The 21,221-nt window shown below is 37.4% G+C and overlaps 1 protein-coding gene across 4 annotated transcripts in view; it reads left to right on the top strand.

Moving 5' to 3' along the window:
- Nucleotides 1-21,221, top strand: part of MPHOSPH8 (M-phase phosphoprotein 8) — a 36,719-nt gene that overhangs the window by 2,944 nt on the left and 12,554 nt on the right. The window contains exons 2-15 of one of the 4 annotated variants that reach the window (XR_014492468.1): nucleotides 1,116-1,271; nucleotides 3,932-5,038; nucleotides 6,990-7,089; nucleotides 9,271-9,498; nucleotides 10,615-10,740; nucleotides 10,822-10,910; nucleotides 11,176-11,316; nucleotides 12,491-12,577; nucleotides 13,435-13,589; nucleotides 15,015-15,169; nucleotides 15,910-16,037; nucleotides 17,754-17,810; nucleotides 18,313-18,396; nucleotides 18,718-18,813. Coding sequence is in view for 3 of the 4 variants with exons in the window: in XM_083362250.1 (XP_083218376.1) it covers nucleotides 1,116-1,271; nucleotides 3,932-5,038; nucleotides 6,990-7,089; nucleotides 9,271-9,498; nucleotides 10,615-10,740; nucleotides 10,822-10,910; nucleotides 11,176-11,316; nucleotides 12,491-12,577; nucleotides 13,435-13,589; nucleotides 15,015-15,169; nucleotides 15,910-16,037; nucleotides 17,754-17,810; nucleotides 18,313-18,396; nucleotides 18,718-18,759 (2,655 nt within the window). In the remaining variant the exon portion in view is untranslated. Of the gene's footprint in view, nucleotides 1-1,115; nucleotides 1,272-3,931; nucleotides 5,039-6,989; nucleotides 7,090-9,270; nucleotides 9,499-10,614; nucleotides 10,741-10,821; nucleotides 10,911-11,175; nucleotides 11,317-12,490; nucleotides 12,578-13,434; nucleotides 13,590-15,014; nucleotides 15,170-15,909; nucleotides 16,038-17,210; nucleotides 17,245-17,753; nucleotides 17,811-18,312; nucleotides 18,397-18,717; nucleotides 19,527-21,221 lie in introns of those variants that run through there. The other 3 variants (XM_083362250.1, XM_083362251.1, XM_083362252.1) reach the window with 3 other exon arrangements.

Genomic DNA, 21,221 nt, shown 5'->3' on the forward strand with positions numbered 1-21,221 from the left:
TTGAGATGCTTCAGAAGTGGCACGTGCTTTCAATGGTCGTAACATTCCATTTTCAGCCTTCCCTGCTGGCTTCTAACAAGCAAACTCAAGGCAGGATATCACAAGTCTGGGTCATGTAATGCCTTCCTTAATGACCTATTGTAATTTGCTTAATAACCATACTAGAGCTGACATTGGTCCAGTGCAGTCACATGATGTTTTGCTTTATGACTGTGTTTTCTAGACTGTGTTTTCTAGTGAGGACTCCTGTATTGCATTTTTTTCCAGGAATTAAATTGATGTACAACTTCCCCACCCTCTATAACAAAATACTGTTTTCTGATATAAAACTTGAGTTGAAAATAGAACATTTCCTCACATAACTCTTGTTACTGATATTGAAAAATAATTTCAGCATGTTTAAAATTTCAAGAAGTTGCTCCAATCTTTCTGGAAGTTATGATTGTTCTGGGCATGATCAAACTTTGAAACAGTTTTTTTCCTCATTCAAATCAAAACTTAATCACAACTTTTCTTTAATAATTTTCCATAATAATGGAACAAATACATTTAATTTGAGCCATTCTGAATTGAAATCTTCACCCAGGCTGAACCAACCTATGGTATGGAATGTTTTTCTGTTGTTAAATATTTTGTTTGCTATTTATTACCCATTTCCCTCTCCATTGCCAGGAATAAGTAATCAAAATATTTATATGGACATCCATCTTAAAACACAAATGTGGGAAAGTTTCAACAACAGTAAAATCCAGAACTATAAAAATCATAAAACCAAATTAAAAGCCACTTCCTTAGTCATTCCTTTGGGATGCCCCACAATCAACTCCAAACATCCTTACTTTAGCCTATCATTTGCACAAAAAGCACTAACTTGATGCCCATCCAAAAGGCTGAATGGGTGAGGGACTGCAGGATCATCGAGGGGAGGGTGTTCCATAAGGTAGGGGCAGCCATGGAAACAGGCCTGCTTCCAAGATCCAACTAGATGCCAGGATTTAAAGGGAGGGACCTGAATGAATCCATGTGTACATTGGGGGCCTACTGCTAATTATTTATTCCACTCAGTGGGATATCATGGTTATTAGGCACAGATATAACTATTTTCTTTCTGCCAGGGAGAAGTGAAATATAAAGTACGATGGAAAGGCTATGCGCCAGATGATGACACATGGGAACCCGAGGAACATTTGAAAGACTGTAAAGAAGTTCTTCTTGAATTTCGAAAGAAAATGCTGGATAATAAATCTAAGCCTGTTAAAAAAGAGTTCCAGGTATGTGGTTTCATACCATTCACTCCATTCGTTTCGACCCATTTTTCATAATGGGGGATCCTAGCCTTTGCAAAGTGTCATGACCTCCTCCCGCTGCCCATCCTTGAAGCACTTCCCTCCTTTTTACTTTTCTTCTGAGGTATATCTCATAACCGGGTGGATAGTCCTCCTTTACCAATCACTTGTTCAGTCATCGTTCACAGTTCTGAAGGCGTTGAATGAGTAGTGTTAAGAACCGGTCGTGGAGGTTCCAGCCATCCCTGCACCTCTGTGGTTATGTGATTGTGACCCAGGTAATTGGCAACCAGTTTGCATGTAGATGGGTTGCAGCAATCCCAGAGTCATGGAATCACTATTTGCAATCTTCCCTGATGTCTTCCCACAAGCAAAAGGTTGAAAGTGGCTCCGATAGCTCAGCCCTGCTCCTACTGCTTTTTCCTCCAAAGAAGAGAAAAGCAACAAGGCAAGTGTGGCCACAGCCCAGCCCGGCTACACTCAAGCCACACCCTCCACCCTTTCTGCATTTATGCCATGAGCCCCTGGCCTCCCCACGCTTGCACTCCTTACCTACTAGCACTGCTGCATTTGGCCCTCCCCATGCTGTGCATCCCTTGGCCTTGCTGCACTCCCTCCACACCACAGCACCCCCACCCTCCCCACTTGGTAGAACTTCCTTGCTTGTTGCCTGCTTGTGAGCTGCGTAAGGAAAAACTTGTCATGACCAGGATCTGTGACTTCCTGCCAGCTTCCTCACTGATTTTGCTTGTTGCTAACTGGCAGGAAATCACAAGTTCCAGAGTCCTTGCATAACAACCCGTGATTCTTGCTTAACAATGGAAATTGGGATTGCCAGGATTGGCATCACTAAATGATGCATTTATAACCGCATTGCTTAGCAAAAGAAATTATGCGCCTAATTACCATTGTTCAGCAAGGACTACTGTACGACAGCTCTGTTCTTAAACCATTTAAAAATATCTTTAGGCTTTACAGTTTGTGATCTCCCTTGATACTTAGGAAAAAGGCTGTCTCGGAATGATGGGTTTGAATTTGCTTGTAAAAATCTTTGTATTGGAACCAAAATTTTACAAAATTAAATTGATAAAATGATTTTCAGTAATGGAAAAGCTACCCGTGCTACCTTAAATTCTTAGGTGTTAATCTGTAAAACACTGTTGGTCTCTCATTGGGATTCAGGATTCAGACAAAATTTCACACATCATTTCTTTGGACCTGTGAAGAGGAGAATTCATTTGGTCATCTTGATTTATTTTTTGCTTGATTTAATCTGCAGGTTTTCTTCTGTGTACTGAAGCAGCCTCTTTTCATTTTAAAGAGGATTGGATAGGGTTTTGCCCATAATTATTTATTAATTTAAAAACAAGTAACACACTAAAAGGCAAACTAATTGAAATCAAACAGAAAACAGTAACGTAATCAAGGAACTACCAAGGAGAAAACCACAACCCCACCAGCACTATCAGGGTTTGAATTGTATTGTACATAAACAGGGAGAAAACTCCACACTCACTAGCAAGGATGATATCACCTAATCAGATAGTAAACCTCTGCAAGTAAACAACCTAACTCAAAGAGCATCAAGGACTCCATAATTGAAATCTTATCAGATTGCTAGATATTCTAGCAATGTTATACCAATTTTATACCATCTACTTTGGCTGCTTTGGTTTTCATATCTGGTTTGAAATGCTGATACTGAGTAAAATGTCTTTATTGTCTAGAGTCAACTGCTTAAGGGACAGCCTACATTCTTAAATGCCTGCCTGCTCACACACTAAATGGACTACGAAGACCCTGGTTGTGTAGATGGTGATGCTAGATCAGGGGTCCCCAATCCCCGGTCCTTGGGCTGGCACTGGGCTGCAGCATGCCAGCAACTGGGCCGCACAAACAAGCAAAACCCCATCCATGGGATGCAGGCCGCACACAAAACCACGCACCCTCTGGTCCGCGGAAAAACCTCTCTCCATGGAACCGGTCCCTGGTGCCCAAAAGGTTGGGGACCTCTGCGCTAGATAAAATAACAGGCAGAGCTTTTTGCTGGTGCCCCCTACTGGCAGAATTTTATCCCTGCTGTTTTCCTTTTGAAAGGTATAACAGTCAAAACTGCTTCTAATTAAGAAAATAACTTTATTGCTTTATTTTTAATATGCTGCAATTATGGACTTGAAATGATTTAATTGCTTTTTTTCTAATATCTTTTGAGTTATAATATTGATAATTTTAAATGCAATATTTATGATGTTCTGCAAAAATATTAATGTTTCAATCCCAAAACTACATAAACGGATGGAGTTTGGACTTTTCACTTGAGTTAATTGAATGGTAACTCTGTCAGCTATCTGGCAACTCTCATAAAATAGAGGAAGCCTTCAGAAATGTACATATGATTGGTCAAAGGAAAAAAGTTTTTTTTAATAAAATCTTGGTGAAAATAGATAATTTGTTCTCAGATCCTTGGTTTTATCTTCCTCCATATAAAGATCAAATATGAAAGCATTTTAATGTACTAATGTTACTGTGAGATGCTGTGCTGTGCTGTCCTATCCTATCCTGTCCTGTCCTGTCCTATCATATCCTTTTAATCTATTCTATATTAAATGTTTTTTAAGTGTCCCTTCTTTCTCTCCCTTTTGTAGAAGCTGCCTTTAAATGATGATCTTTTTGAAGCAGATTCTGAAGCAGATAGTGATTGGCAAAGTGATACAAAAGGGGACCGATCACCAAAGAAGAAAAAGAAAAAATCTAAAGACAAAGAAGATAAAAACCAAGATGAAATACAAAAGAAAAAAGCTAAACTAGCCAAAGTTAAAGAAAAACCAGTTCTAGAATGTGAAAATTCTTCTGACAGTCTGGCTTCAGATTCCAAACCAAAGAAAAGGACTTCGGAGTCAAAGGAAGATGTTAAAGATTCCAAAAAGCAAAGGCGGGAGGATATCAAAGATCACAGTAAAAAGAAAGAAAGCAAAGATGGCAAGAAAAAAATGAAAGAGGAAAGCAAAGAAAATAAACACGTGCAAAAGGGGAAACACGGGATTAATCATTTAGACGGTGAATCTAGCATGCAAGGGGATTCTTTTTCTCAGGCTGCAAATTTTGAAAGTGACGATTCAGACAGTGATAGCAGCGAGGAAAAACATAAGGCGCCTTCTGGCAAATACCGGTTAGAAGAGGTTGCAGTTCACCAGCCCGATAGCACTTCAAGCACAGACGATAGTTCTGAAATGAGGGTTAAAAAGAAGAAGAAGAAACACAAGAAGGCTGCAGAATTAGACGAACATAGAAAAGTAGATAAAAGTTCGGAGAAGAAGAGCGCTCATAAAAAGCAGAAGATTCCAGAGAAAACAAAAGTTTCTCCCGAACTCGAAAATAAGAGGCCATTTCTATCTGCTCCAGCACAGAAGCCTTTGAAATTGTCTGTTGATGAACGAGGATGCAGGCTCAGTGATACGGGAGGAGAAGGGAGCAGCCTGAAACTGAAAAGCAAAGAGCCAAAGCCAGTTCAATCTTATGGCGGGAATGTCTTTCAAAAGGCAGCCGTTCCTGAAAGCAAAGACAAGAATATAAATTGGAGAAGTGAGGAGGAGAAAATGAAATCTCCGTATTCCTTAAAGGAGAATCTTTTTGAAAAATTTACAATGGAGATTGAATGCAGTAAAGGAGGGAGCACGGTTGGCAAGAAGAATCTCTCCAAAAGTGAGCTGAATGTTGACGAAACCCCAAAGGAAAAAGGCATTTTATCTAAGGTAATCAGTCTTGGATGACACAAAATTAGGATTTATTTACCAGATCTCGTTTTCTTAATTCCAAATCGTCATTTAATCATGTGTACCTGCAAATTTGGGTTTTTTCCCCCTAGGCGTTGCCATTCGTCTTTTTCTCCCCCTTTTAGGTTTTTTTAAAGAATTAAAATAAATCATTTCGAGGCAGTTTGAATTGAAATAGCACTTAAATTTCCTATCTTATCTGTTTTGTGTATTCTACTATATTACACTATTTCCACTCCCCAGGTTATGTAAGTAATCTCAAAGCAATATGATGCAAGATAATCAGACTGCTGCTGTGTAAGACTTGGTTGAAATGGTTCTGCTATTTTCACTCAAGTAAAGCGTTATCTAAGGGCTATTAGATAGCATTAACCTACTGTTTTATCCTTTATGAGTAAAAGGGTTCAGATACCAGCTTGTGTGATTTACCTGTGAGTAAGTTCACATTTTTATGACATCCAGTAATTATATAGTACTAGAACTCACGTGTCTGTAAAATGGGTGCAACAGGACGGCATGAGGCAGCAGTTACTGAACCAAGGTAACTTCAATGGGCTAATTTAATAATATGCTGTGATCCATGACTCCCATGGAAATGAAAGTTGGGGGCGTTGCAGTGCTTCAGAGCCCCCAATCATGTAAGCCTCATTTTCAACAATCCCCGACAGCTGCTCAGAAGTTATTGAGGAAACTGGCAGGAACTTTAAAGTGGATCATGGTTGCTGAGGCTTCCTGCCACCTTCCCGTTAGTAAAGTTTTTGTTTGTGGGAAGCTTGCAGGGAGAAAGTCAATGGGGAAGCTGGCAGGGAGAATTGCAAGTTGCTTAGGTAAGCCGGCCCACCTGTGCAGCCTCCCTCAGTTCTTGTTCACTCATGCCAGCCATTGTACACCCACCCACTCTCTCCCTCCACCACCTAGTAGCAGCCATTTACCTGCCTGCTGGGAATGGGAGCGGGGGAGGAAGGGAGGGAAGGGAATAGGAAAAAGGAAGGAAAGGAGAAAGCCGATTTGGAAGTTGCTCCTGCTCCCACTTTGCTTTTTTGCCCACCTGTGGTCATCCTGTTTAGATAAAGAAATATCTCTAAAAGGATGATCCATCAGGTCACAGGTTGTCTAGTTTGTTTGTTTGTTTATTTATTTATTTATTTATTTGATTTATATACCGCCCTTCTCCCTAAGGACTCAGGGCGGTGAACAGTGACATAAATATCAGAATGCACAAATACAGATATTGAAAACAAATTAAACCCTAATTTTGCCCAAATGCAGAAGATAAGTTACCTTAAAACAATAATTACAACAGAACCCGTCAGACCAGACCGGATTGCTCAAACAGATATGTTTTTAGGTCGCGTCGGAAGGAGCGAAGGTCGGGAGCCATCCGGAGCTCAACCGGTAAACGGTTCCATAGGTCAGGCGCGCCCACAGAGAACGCCCTCCCTCTGGGAGCCACTTTTGGTTACAGAACCAAAAGTACTTTAGACAAAATCCAGTGAAATATGTATGTGTCCAAAGGTTTGGGAAATGTAATTTTCTGAGACTACTTCACAATCCAAAGAGAGAAAGCTGCTTTTTAAAAAAAATAAAGGTATGTACTTAAATGCTAAAAAAATACTGTTGCATATGTTGAATGCCTCTTACACATCAAAGTATTTTTTTTGTATGTCCTGGACTTCACATTCATTTTAAATTGTGATTTAAATTGCCCTTATGTCCGTGCATGTATACCGGTAGCTTTGCTCTATAACTGGTTAACCATTAGTTTCACTATGTTTTGCTCTTCTTCAGGCTATATGGAAATTAATGCCAGTTCTTAATACTTTTGTAATAAATTGAACAGAAGAACAAGTTTATATGTTTTAAGTTAGATTAGCTTTTGTTATCGTCCATATCCACAGCACTCTTGTTTATGTTTATTTTTCATTTTTAGGAAAAGGAAACCAAAAAAAATGAAATAAAAGAAAAACTCCAGAAGAAATTGGACTCTGAAAAGGAAGAAAAAAACAGAAAAGAACAAAGGCAGTTTAAAAGTAAGGCTGAAATAATAAATTATAAAATACTTCTTTTGGAATACTGATGTAATCTTACTTCAGTCTTTACGGTACAGTATGTACTTTTGTGGAAAACCCGATAATTTTTTCATCATGATTCGTGTTTGATTTTCATGGGTTGAATCCAAAAATGTAGGTGAATGCAGAGCAGCAAGTGAGAGCTCTTACATCACAAAATGCTTCACAGTGGTTCAGAAGACTATGTCGAATGAAAAAGATTGTGTGAATGTTACTGATAGAAAAGAAGTATGAATTTGACTTTAAAGACTTCCTACTAAAATATAGCTATGATGCTCACATAACACTAATAAATTTGTTTTTACACCTTGTGAAGAGATGAATATTTGCTCTTCAGATGAGGCTCTTAAGAGATGAGTTACATCTTAATTGCTGATAATGCATAAAAGCTATTTTGGGCATAAATCCATGTAGATAAATCTGCTTTTACCTCTCCTGTTATATAAATTTAAATCTTGATTCATGCAATATATTCTTGTCTAATATTCTAAACTGATTAAGGTTAGTAATATTGTTGCATGGAATTTCAGTTCCAATTCCTAGTATGCTGAAAAATTGATTATGAGGTTCGCTTGATGAAAACATCTTTGCAAGTAGTGTATTTGAGATGTTAAAAGTTTTATAATTAAACCTATCCAGGAAGTAATTTGAAGAATTAAATCATCTGGAAATGATTTAAAATATTCTTAAGGTACTTTATGCTGCTGACAGCAAAGCATTCCTAGGATACCTCAGATACTCTCGGCCATATGAAAAACCTATCTTGATTGCTTTCCTGAATGAAATATGGGAACATGCTTTCAGATCTCCAGAAGTAAGGGTTTCAGGCACAGAGGTATGTCACAAAAAGAAGCATTTTCTGTCTGCCCCTTTCTTGGGCATGGGTCCGGAGTACCTCTGGGACCACCTGCTGCCGGCGTCAACTTCCCTCCGCCCTGTGCGTTCCCACAGAGAGGGCCGCCTCAGGGTGCCACCGGTCAGAGAATGTCGGCTGGTGGCCCCCAGGGGGAGGGCCTTCTCTGTGGGCGCCCCGGCTTTATGGAATCAGCTGCCGGTTGAGCTCCGGATGGCACCTGACCTTCGCTCCTTCCGACGCGACTTGAAGACCTACCTGTTTGAACAGTCCGGCCTGGCCTGATGGGGGATGCGTTGGGGTTTTTTATTGGGGATTTTTTTACATTTTTCTACTGTTTTTAGTTTGGGCTCGTGTTTAATTCTCTTTTAATTTTTGTAATTTTGTATTTTTATATATGCCCTGTTCACCGCCCTGAGTCCTTCGGGAGAAGGGCGGTATATAAATATAATAAACTTTAAACTTCTTTCTTCTAGTCCAGGGGAAGGGAACCTTGGACTTCAACTCCCAGGATTCCTGAGTCAGCATGGCTGGTTGAAGAATTCTGGGTATTGAAGTCCACAAGTCATAAAAGAGCCAAGGTTGCCTACCCCTGTTCTAGTCTCACTAGGTGATGGTGAATTTTAAATTTGCCTCTTTGAGCTGATCACACTGGATGACTTAATTCTCCTTAAAGTAAGCAGACTGAAGGTGCGGAGTTTGTGTGGAGTTTGCCCTATAAATCAACAATGCATACCGAAATCCGGATGGCCCCTGACCTCCGTACCTTCCGTCGCGACTTAAAAACTTTTTTGTTCCAGCAGGCTGGCCTGGCATGATAGCGTTAATTGGGGTCCCAGTTTGTGTTCATTAGTGTTTCTTATTTTTTATTGTTCGGTCTGTATTCTTTGTCCTTCCTCTGTACACCGCCCCGAGTCCCTCGGGAGAAGGGCGGTTTATAAAAACTAATAAATAAATAAATAAATAAATAAATAAATATGGTAATTTATTTAAAATCAATAGAACCAAACAACCCCACTTGCTTAAAAAAGTAAATATGCTGTAACAAATGTTCCTATTAGAAATCTGTAAGGTGATATTTTGCTAGTTTTTTCCCCCAGTTCTAAGGTATCATTGAAAGCCTTTAAAAAACTTACATTCCCTTGCCTCTGCAAGGCTTTTGTAGACGGGTATTGTAAAGAAAGGTGATTCTCACTTTAATGTAGAAATTGAATTCTATTAACCCTAAAAGTAATCATCATATCCCACTCATGCTATACAGTCCAAAAATAATTATTTTCTTGTTGTAGGTTTGAAAGAGATCAGGAGTGCATTTGATGTGTTTAGCATCTGTTCAGAAGAAAAAAATGAATATTTGGAGAGTCGAAAAAAAGAGGACTCGGCACACGAGTCTAGATCCACAGATGAATTTAGATTAAAAGATAAGCAAGTACATAGCAGGACCAGCAGAGATGAGACTGATACTTGGGCATACATTGCAGCAGAGGGTGACCACGATATACCTGAGGACAGTTCTGGTAAGATAACAATAAGCCACTAAGCTCATTTCAGATGGCTATATACTGTGATCCACAAATAGGTAAGGTCTTAACGTGACCTTTGAAGAATCCTTATCTGTCTAATTCTTGGAAGCTCAGTCTCCTTTCTTTTAGTATTTAACTATCTAACTATCTTTATCCACTCCCAAAGATGCTTTTTCACGAGGCAACTGGACTTCCTTGTTTTTCTTTGAAGAAGTTTCGCTTCTCATCCAAGAAGCTTCTTCAGCTCTGACTGGATGGTGGGGAATGAAAGGATTTATATTCCTTGCAGACAGCTGTTCATTTCATCATTCCCCATCATCCAGTCAGAGCTGAAGAAGCTTCTTGGATGAGAAGCGAAACAAAAACAAGAAAGTCCAGTTGCCTCGTGAAAAAGCATCTTTGGAATAACGATGACCTGGATGACTGAGAATCTCCATAGACATATCTTTATTCATTATCCATTGCATTAAGTATCGCTAGTAAGTCAAATGTTCCCTAGGACAGGTCACCAACACCCAGTCCAACTATTAGTGTGTTGAAATTCTATTGGACAAGTGTCTCACTGAATCATGTAACTTGATTAAGGATAGATGCAATTTCATGTGATTATGGAGGAAGGCACAAAGTATCTCAATCGTGGATCACTAATGCTAAAAACGTTACGATCAATAAAAACTACCAATAAATATATCCATCCAGGTATATCCAAAAATAAATATGTCCTTTAGGAAATACAATCTACACTGATGTATCATTAATGTCTTACTAGCAGGCTTGAGCTATATTTATTTCACAGAGGATTCAAATACTGTGAATTTTGTAATTGAACTTACAGAGATAATAAGCAGAATGCGAATTCACCTATAAAACACTTTTTTGTTCCGGACAGTGCTTTGAGTATGGGACAAGTGGCTGACGGTCTATTTCAATCGTTTAGGATGTATGTCAAATTCAAATTTTCAGAGGGTTTGAAATAGCTATTCTGCCCACAGAATTCAAAGTGGTCCTTGTACATCAGTAAAGAGAAGGCAGGATGTCTACAGAAGTTATTGATTGGACAATGGGAAGATTTAACTTTTTCCTTTTCTTCTGAAAATCCAAACATAATAGATGCAAAGCAACAGACAATGAGTTTAGGTATGGACATGCAGCTAGAATGGCTATCCTTAGAGGACTTTCAGAAGCATCTTGATGGAGAAGATGAAGAGCACTTGACAAATGACGGGATATCTTCAGGTCAGTAACATGCAGAGACTGAACAGCTGCATATCTCAATTTTTAAAACATACTAATTCCTGTTGAATGCTTCTTTTCTAGCTCAGCTGCGAGATGCTGTTAAAAATGGGAACTATACTATGGTGAAGATGGCACTTAATTCAAACGAAAAATATAATCTTGATCAGGAGGTATGTTTTAATAGAGTGCATCATTTATTTTTTATAATCATACACTAGGAATTTAATCTTCTGAAGTGTACTATTTAAAGACACTGGATCATGGATAATGTACTTCACATTTTTTAGATTATTATTTCTACAACACAAATCTATTTGTATTTACACTGCATAAAGTGGTCTTCAGTATGACTGCTTCACAATTTATTACTTTAACAAATTTGTATATCAGTTGTAATAATAAAAATTACTCATCTGAAAAAATGTACTGTTTTAGGATTCTAGTGGAATGACTCTGGTGATGCTGGCTGCTGCAGGGGGCCACGATGACATTCTTCGACTTCTTATCCGGAAAGGAGCTAAAGTTAATTGCAGACAAAAGAATGGCACAACGGCTTTGATTCATGCGGCTGAAAAGGTCCGTTTCTTGCCACTTTTTCTGTTTATTCATTCCTCTAAAATAATGCTAGTTGAATTTGGGCTTTTGGGGAAGACATTTTAATGGAAAGATAATTAACTATTTAGATCAGGGGTGTCAAACTGCCAGCCCGTGGGCCAGAGCGTCACAGAGAAACCGCGCCCATCCCATTGCCGGCAATGGGAAAAAGTTCCGATACGTCGCATGACGTCGTGAGTTCGACATGTCTGATTTAGATTATTGGCTCAACTCTACTGTTAATCTCTTTTTTACTGCTTTTCCATAGTAAGTCAAACTCATAGGTGTTCTCAAGAATATTACCTTGTTTCAAGAAATAATACTATTTAAAGAGTCGTGCAAATATGTGGCAGGTTTCTCATATATAGGGATAGAGAGGGAAATTAAAACAGGCTACCCACAATTCATTCTAAGATCTAATTATAGCTCTAAGCAGAAATTCTTGAAATGAGTAGCATAAATCTGCTTTGAAGAAAGTGAAAGTCATCTGTATGCGTAGTGTATGCTGATCTGGTAGTCTTGTATATATTGTTGCTTGGTGGGGCATTCCAGGATAGTTTTACTATTAAGTTGTATACTTTTTGCAATATTTACCTTTTTAACAGAATAACAGAGTTAGAAGGGACCTCTTCTAGTCCAACCCCCCTGTTCAAGCAGGATACTTTTCAGACAAGTGATTGTCCAATCTCTTCCTAAAGAGATTGGTCAGCCATTCACGTGGCCCAGGGGTTGGGGACCCTTTATCTAGATAGCATTGCTGCAAAGAAAGAGGTGCTCCTTTTACAAATAGGAAAGGAATTGCTGGTCACCTTGAGTTCTACTTTGAAAGAAAATGCAAATATATATATCTAACAATATTTTCAATATGTAATGACTGACTTGCAATCCTAAATTATGTTTTTAAGTAACATAACATGAGAATTCGTCACGAGTTTAGTATAATAAATAAAACTATATAGCAGCAAATCTGCTGACCTTGCATTTTTATTTATTTCTTCTTGATGGAAAAATAAATAGAAAAGAAAATCAGAAGTCTTGTATCACCAATCATAGTATAAGTTTGCTTTAATCTTTATATCGGTCTTTGATTATTTTCATTTTATCTATGTTCTCTTAGGTTTGAAATATTCATGTATGAATCATTTTGTTTTTGTAGAACAATCTAACTACGGCAGCCCTTCTCTTGGAAGCTGGTGCACATGTGAATGTGCAGCAAAAGAATGGTGAAACTGCATTAATGAAGGTATTTGTTGTTAACTTGAGTAAACTTGAACAGTGGTAAATCAGGATATATTTTCTTCTAGACAAGTTATTTTCTGTAAAAATTCTAATACAGAAATCACGAATTAAATAAGATTTACGCCTACATACTAATTCATAAGTACAAGAAATATTCATATTTGGGGGTAAAACAAATATGATAATGAACTATAATGTTATAAAACCATTACGTGTTGAAGATCTCAGCATTTATTGCTAGATTACAGACTTGCATGCTATACTGAGTTAATGTTTAATAACTTAAGCTCAGATCTGAGGAAATTGATCCTGTATGTGATCTCATGTATGGACAGTTGAATGTGGGAGAAGGTGGTCCCTCAGAAAACCTGGTCTGGAAATGTGTAGAGCAGGGGTCCCCAAACCCCAGTCTTTGGACCAGTACCAGGCCACAACGTGCCAGCAACCAGTCTGCATAAACAAGCAAAGCTCCATCTGCAGGATGCAGGCAGCACACAAAACCACACCCCCTCTGATCCACAGAAAAACCTCTCTCCACGTAACCGGTCCCTGGTGCCCAAAAGGTTGGGGTCCTCTGGTGTAGAGCCTTTTAAAGAAGACAACCAGCATGTTGTAGCACACCCAGAAGCCAACTGGCCACCAGGGCAGCTCCTAGAGCGAAGGGTTTGTCCCAGGTATATCAGGATGTAGCCATTTTTGCCTAGGCCCCTGCATTTTGTATTACTGTAGCCACTGAATTATTTCCAGGCCCAGCACTACACAGTAAATCTATGAAATCCTGTGCTACTAGCATCTGCCCCAAAATATGTATGTCCTTTAACTGCGTTTTCATAATATCTCTTGGTAAACTCTCACATGTAGGCTTGTAAGAGAGGAAATTACGATATCGTCCGTCTAATGATTGAAAATGGAGCTGATTGCAATATTTCATCAAAGCATCAGAGCAATGCTCTTCACTTTGCCAAACAGTGTAATAATTTATCAGTGTCCGAACTCCTCAGGAGTCATTTGGCTACGTAAGTCCTTGCATTGGAGGTGGTTCAATTTCCTTAGTGAATCAGGGAATGTTGATGTCAGATTTTTTTTAATTGGAAAATTATATTTCTTAAACATTTTAATATAATACTTAATTAGATGACTCTTTGCATGCTTATTTTACTGTTAGCATTTAGGAGGATGTTGCCTTTATTAATAGTTTCATTCTGTGAGGGATTTTTAGGCCTCTAACATGAGTTCTTAGGATTCAAGTTGAAGGATTTTTAAAGTTGTTTTATGCAAGCCAAAACTTGGATTATATTTCAAACCCAGAAAATCCTAAAATTATTTTTTATCTATATTTGCTTTAGTACTTTTTTCTTGTGAATGAATATATTTTACATATCTTCTTATAAATTTAATAAGTAATAATAAATATGTAATAAACTATTTTGATTTTTTTATAATTACTGTTAGGACATTTTATCTAGGCTTTGCTCATTTATATGAATAACTTGTTTTCATAAAGCCTATTGTTTAATTTTTAAAATCTTGATTTAATTGGTATATTTATAGTGGTTAATATATTTACATAATGCAATGAGTGTTGGCACTATTATGCCAACTAAACAATAAATACAATACACTACAACAAAAATATCATATTAACAATATCTAAAAAGAAAACTAACTCCATCCATGCATTCTCTGTGGAATTCAGCTTTGATATGTTAAATCCAGAGCCTCAGTGGGCAGGGTAATTAGCAATCTGCTTAATCATGACATGATTCAGATATATTCAGTTGCTGGAAGACAAAGAATGGGCTTTGACGTTGAAAAAACTAAGAAGGATATAAGGAATCTGCGGGGTGGGGGAAAAGAATTTTGCTTATCTGCTGTGTAGAGAAGAAGCTACTATGCAGAAAAAGTTCTTTAAAAATGAATTAGTGGGGCTGTTTGAGGGAGGCACATTTATTGTAGTCATCTTTATTTAATTTTAATTTTTTTTTTGCTCATTGCTTTTGTGTATTTATATTTAATATTATTTTTATAACAGGTAAAATGAAACAGACTTGGCTTATAAAAATCTCTATTTCCTCCCTTTGAATAGATAATCTATTTGTTTTCAGTGCAAGGTATCAACAAAATTAGGCCTTTGAGGGCAGAAGTTTTAGAGTTTGGGGAAATAAACGTAATACAAATATTCACCACTATTGCTATGGAATTCAGTTCTAAATATTGAATCCAGAAGTAGATTGGATTTACAGTAGTGGTCTTGAGAGGTAGGAGGAAGGGCTGCTGCACATTTTTTTTCTGACCTTTTACGTTCCTTCCATTTAATGATATTTTAGGGCCCTCTGTGAATAGAAGGTGGTCATCAACTGGCAAAATATTACTCATTGAAAATGAACTATGACCCCTTTTCTAATACAACAATTACACGTTTTAATTTTGCTTGATTTTAGGTTAACCCGAGTGGCAGAAGAGACAATCAGGGAATACTTTGAAGCCCGTCTTAATTTGATGGAGCCAATATTTGATATTGCATGTCATCTGCTTTGTGAGGGACCAGATTATTCTTCAGAATTCACCTATAAGTCCCCACAGAATGTGCCTGAAGGTTGTATTTGGAGACAAATTTGATCAGTGAAATGAAAATCCAGATATTTAAGGGTGTGATATCTACCCTATGAGCATCAACCAGTTCGGATATTTAAATAAATAAAACATGTCAAGCTAAAATATTCTACTAATGATAATAGATAGCATAGGTAAAGAAATAAAGTATTGAGATTGATAGATTTTATTGCTTTTTCTTTTTTTGAGAAAGTGAGACAATATAGTATATTTAATAGTTGTGTTAAGCTTATCTGAATCTTCCAAGTGCATAAAATTGCATTATGATAGAAAAAACAGGAAATAATTTCTCCAGAATTATAATCCTAAAAATTGGATTTACCAAAGTTAAAATATCTGACCTTATTTAACTTTACATTAAAATTGTATATTAATGAGTTCTTTATTTAATAATCCTACATACAGAATGTAAAAAGAAATTAGTCTTTTAAGATTCCCAAATCAGTTCATGTTTCTTTAAGCATTTACTTTCCAGATTATCTTTCTGAATCGAACTTAGGCATTTGTTATGAAAGAAGGGATCTGATTTGCAGCTGCATGGCTTAAGAAATTTGAAATACAATCAGTACAGCTGCTTTTTATTATTCAAGATATAATTCAAGCTGCCATCTATTTGTGTATTAGAAACTAGTTATAATTAATCACTTTTTTCATAGGGAGAGCGAGAGCTGTTCTTTATTCTTGTATGTTCTCAAAAAGAAGTATTCATTGTTTTTGCCACAGGATCTGGGATTCTTTTATTCATTTTCCATGCAAACTTTTTGGGAAATGATGTCATTGCTCGACTCTGTGGACCATGCAGTGTGCAAGCTGTGGTTTTGAATGACAAATTCCAGCTGCCTGTGTTTTTGGTAATTTTTTCATCTCTGGTTACTTATATCATCTTTAGAAATGTATAGTTTTTTATTTCTAAGAGTTAACAATTCATCCTTTTAACAGAGGAATGAAGCCTCATTTTAAACTGAATCTTATGTTATGGGGAATAGCTTCATTTTTATTTTATTTTTTGAAAATTTGGAAAAATCTGTGGTTGAGCTCATATTTTGCATACAAATATTCTCAGTTTCAATCCTTGATATCTCCTATTTCTTGTGAAGGATTTGCCTGTCTACTGCTTGGATATATAAATAGTTTAAACATGGTTTATTTCATATCTACAGTATCTTAAAATGGTTGTATCTACATTTATGGGCCCACTAATTGCTCAGCCATATTTCTTAAGCAATAGAATAGCATCATATTCATTAGAGTTAATGTTTGAAAACTCTTGAGGCAGACCAAATATTCTTCAGCTCAAAGGCTACTCCATATTGTCCATGATAAAAAAGGCAACAGTGTACATTTTTAGCTATGAACTTTATTATTCCAAGAAGAATGTGTCAATCCTGCATTTTATATAGTACATCTTTCTTTGCTGAGGACCTAAAACAATATCAGAATGGGATATAGAAGATCATCAAAGTTAAATAATTGTGCTTCTTATTGGTCAAAATATATAGTTGTATCTATACTTTTGGTAAATATTGGTGCTGACTAAGCATAGTCAGCAGCTCTTTTTCTCCCCATCAAATACCAAACACGCCTATTTGTGCACATCTGCCCATCACTTAGATTCAATCTTATACACAGCAATTATTTATTGTGTTTGTCCCAGCATTCCTTGCTACTTTTTTGCACATAACTGGCAGTAAGTAGCCCGTTATTTAACTATTACATAAGCCCTAGATTTCACCTTAAGGCTATTAAGCTATAGCTCTTTCTTTCCAACTTCATACTTTATCATTGCTTCCCTTCTCATTTTCATTTAGTTTAATAGCTAGTAACGATTTTCAACATATTTGAAAGCTTGCATATTATTTAATTGACTAGAATAGATTTACTACCCCTTTTTTGCCGACTAGCTTAACTGTATTTTTCTATGAGAGGGATGGAATTTGGTATGCAATACCAAGTAAATGTTTCCTTCCCATTAATAAAAAAGGTCTCTAAAATACATAAAGAGTCTTTTGGTTTACCTTTAACAGGTCTTGCAGAGATGCTAGTGTGATAGTAGATGGCAGTTTCATTTAGCTAAGTACAGTTAAATATGCTATAAAATACTTGTGTGTGGAATAGACAGAATACACTTTAGAGCAGGGATGGGCAAACTGGCTCCTTGGGCAAATTTTGCCCTGCCTTTGGCCTAATTTCAGAATCTCTGTGCAAGAAAGTTCTGCTGTCTGTCCCTCTCCTGCAACTGGAAGACACAGAGGAGGAGGGAGAGGTCTGCAAGAGGAGGGTGATCAGAGAGCAAATGGGTATTCCCATAGCTCTTGGCTTTTGGCTCTGGCCCTGCTTACTGCTTGCTTCAGTCCCACCTACAATATGGCCTGCAAGAGGCGGGGTAGATTGCCCACTCCTGCTTTAGAAGCTTTGCAAGGGATTTGTGAATGAAAGATAAGCAAGAAACAGTCGAAAGAATGTTCTGCCTTCAGGCAGTACTTGAAGGTGCCTCTGGTACCTGTTATTTGGCTCCAGTATAGAGAGGTACCCTTTGCCTTCATCTCATCCTTTCCCCTCCCTCCCAGCCCAACAGAGCCTGCCATCCTGCCCAGACAGAGCAGCTTATCCAGAAGATCTTACAGGTGAGTGGCCAGGCTAATACCTGTTAGGGCATTCATGCCAGTCTTATCCAGCCATATGCTCTCCTTACCCTTGGGCTTATTTTACTGGGAGTTACACGTACATTTCCTCTATTAGTCTCTGCCCATGCCAAACCTCACTTCCAACCATCTTAAGGTGGTTTCCAGTGATTAAAAATACTAAGACAAAGCTTACTGGATTATATTAAAAGTTCATGTAGACTAGTGCTTTAAAAACCTGTTTCAAGATTACTATATGCTTCTTTTCCTGTTCCTTATTTTTTATATCTGCCTCCTAGAAGTTGCATGTGCTTTTAGTTGTGCGGTAGTTTTTATGGTTGGCATTTGGTCTTTTGCCATGCAAGTCGGTAACAGGCTTAGTTGGTGAACAAGGGTTAACGTGGATTAAAAGGGGTTGTTGTTTTTTTATATATATATTTTGCCTGGCTTAAGAGAGATGTTGTATCTGTGAAATGAATTCAGTTGTTTTTCCTCTTTATTTTAGGATAGTCATTTTATTTATTCCTTCAGTCCTATTCAAGGCCTTAACAAGCTCTTCATACGTTTAGCAGAAGTTCCAATGGCAAAGGTGAGCACTGCAAATGAAGGGCATTATTCAAATGAATATATTAAAATTCCAAGGCAATTTTGCGCTTACTAAAATGTTATGAAATGCCTAATGTAAGCCAAATTCTGACTCTTTTATAAAACACTTTATAAAGAGTGGCTTTTCTAAAATGTCTTTTCATATGAAAATGTGTACAAACATGCCTCTAAAATATATTGAATGTATGAAATGCTCTATTTTATGAGATACTATTACACTGTGAATTTATTAATATGCTGTCTCTTATGGATTTCACACTTTTGAGATGGAAAGATTTTGTCAGTGACTCTTTGTTCCTTACAGGTTAAACTGCTGATAGCTGCCTATAGAGTGCAATTACAATGACTTAATGAATGATGCAATTTTATTGGACTCTTTTCCTCATTTGAGTCTCAAGAAGTATGGAATTCCTGGTACATTCAGTGTTGTTTAATCTCACTTCGTTTTGTTTGAATGCTATTTACATGTGAATCTTCCCGTATGTAGCAAATACACTGCTTTAAAAAATTGTGAGATTTATTTTGTAGACATAGCTGTATTTGTGTCAATGATTGTAATTCAGTTTGTAAGGCTCAGCCCAACATTTCCACAATGTGGAATGATAAACTTTTTAAGAGCAAGTATCTTGGTTGTGTATAAATGCTCACATTTTGCCCTGATTTTGATGTTTACATTCAAGTTTTTTTTTTTAAAAAAAAGAAAAAACAACTATAAATTTCTATTGTTACAAAAAAGGCATTTCTACTTAATAAAGAACTTCTGTGACTAATTTCTCTGAGCAGAAGTTTAATATAAGAGAAATTTAGGATGGGTCATTTAGAAAGTATGGAACAAAATTTGTACCTAGAGATACCGTAATGTAATAATGGTAGTGTTTTCTTCTTTAGGTTTAATAGGTACAGGAGAAAATAGTTTTTCAGATACATTTGAGCTATTTTTTTTAAGGTGGATTATATTTATAGATTTATGCTGAACTCCATCCACGCAATGCTCCCCAAATGATTAAACTATTACCCTGATCTAATCTACTACATTGGTTCTAAGATAAAACTGTAAGATGTGCATAAATCCCTTTTGTGTGTAAAAATTAAACTTTTGGTAGTCAAACTTCAGCTTACATCTTCTGCTATTTATTTTTAGTGTCACAGCGTCAAAATAGCTAATAGAAAGATTAAATTAAATACTGGTATATTTAATCTTAAACTGCTAAATGGCAACGTAACTGTTAAGGTCACTATTGGGCATATCAGCAGATCTCCGTGTCACAAAGCACTTCAGGGGAAGAACAATGCCATTCTGAATACCAGGGTTATTTATTGAATTGCCACATTATTTACTGACAAATTGCAACTCCATCTCTGTAGTATTTGAGCTTGTTTGACCTTATCCCCAAACCTTCATAACTCCAAAGAGAAAAGTTCAAGATTTCCAAATATTAGTTTTCCCAATGGTTTCATGCATTTATAAACATTAGGTGAGAACATTGACTCAATTGTAGTAGTCATGGATAAAAGCCGTCCTCTCCATATCCACTAAAGAACTATTGTCAGAACCCATTTCCTCAGGGGGTGGTGGTTGATAATGTCCCTTTCTGGGTTCTTTCTGTGGGTCCTGTCATTCTCCTAAGGGGGAGGCCTTTTGTGATGCCTTTCTCTTTTTGCTTATCTACAATGCCTCTGCCTTTTCTACCTGCTTGCTCTTTGAATTGTTTTCCCTTGATGTCAACTTGGGGTGAGAAAGGAATGTGCCTCTGGAATGTGCCTCTGGCTTCTCTCTCACTGCGAAAGAAAAAGGTGTGAAGACCCAACAGCATCTTCCCAGGCAGGCATGGGAACAGACTTCGTTCCCACACCGGACTTAAAACCGGGGGATTGTCTTGTTTGAACTGACCGGATGAACTCTTGGGATGGGGTTTACTTGAGCCCCCATTTAACCTATTGATTTGAGCGGAAAACCCTCAGATCCTGCCTTCTATCAGCTTCTCCTAATAAAAGTTCCTTTTGGAATGAAACTCTTCCAAGAGTCCTGCTTTCTTGGGGTGAGGTTTTGAAGCGGGTCCTTACAACTATATAAAACCACTATTATTTAGCATCCTAACCTTTGCTGGTCGTCCAGAAAAAAAAATCTGTTTGATGGTACTGAATGTCCTACCCACCAACCCTCCACTCCACAGGTCCTGATGCTCATTCACAAGATTAACTAGAATTGTTTCAGTCCTACAACTGGGCCTAACTGGGACCAGTTGAAATAATCAAGTTTTCTACGAGATACTCTATAATTGGTTCCCTAAAAAGGAAAAGTTGGAGACTGGTTGAAAGTCATCTATCAGCTAAACCAAGAAAAGGCACACCACTGCTTCTTTCCCTCTGAATCCAACTAGTCACCAGCTAGTCACCCAAAAGAACCAGGAGAATGCAAACCAAGCCCACAGACGGGACTGCTTGAAGTAAATGAACATTATCCACTAATTTGGATTCTGCATATGAATTGTACATTATTGTTACTGTTATATGGCTCCAAGTTTTTGTACATACAGTAACCAAAAGAAAAAAAATAACACCAGCACTGGCGGGGCAAGCTACTGAATTTAAACAGGGAGCAAATCCCACACAAGCACTGATTAGGTTACCTAGTTAAGTAATGAAACATCTGCAAATAACCAAGCACAGCACCAAGGAGAGATGGAGATCCTTGTACTAGCATAAACCTATTCCTTTAAGGCTGGCTCTTTGTTGGATACTGTAATTTTGGGAGCTAGGGACACACAAGGCAGTAATTTGTGACTAAAATGGAAAAAGTAATTACAT

The sequence above is a fragment of the Vipera ursinii genome (genome assembly GCF_947247035.1).
Source record: "Vipera ursinii genome assembly, chromosome: 4".
Lineage (NCBI taxonomy): Eukaryota > Metazoa > Chordata > Lepidosauria > Squamata > Viperidae > Vipera > Vipera ursinii.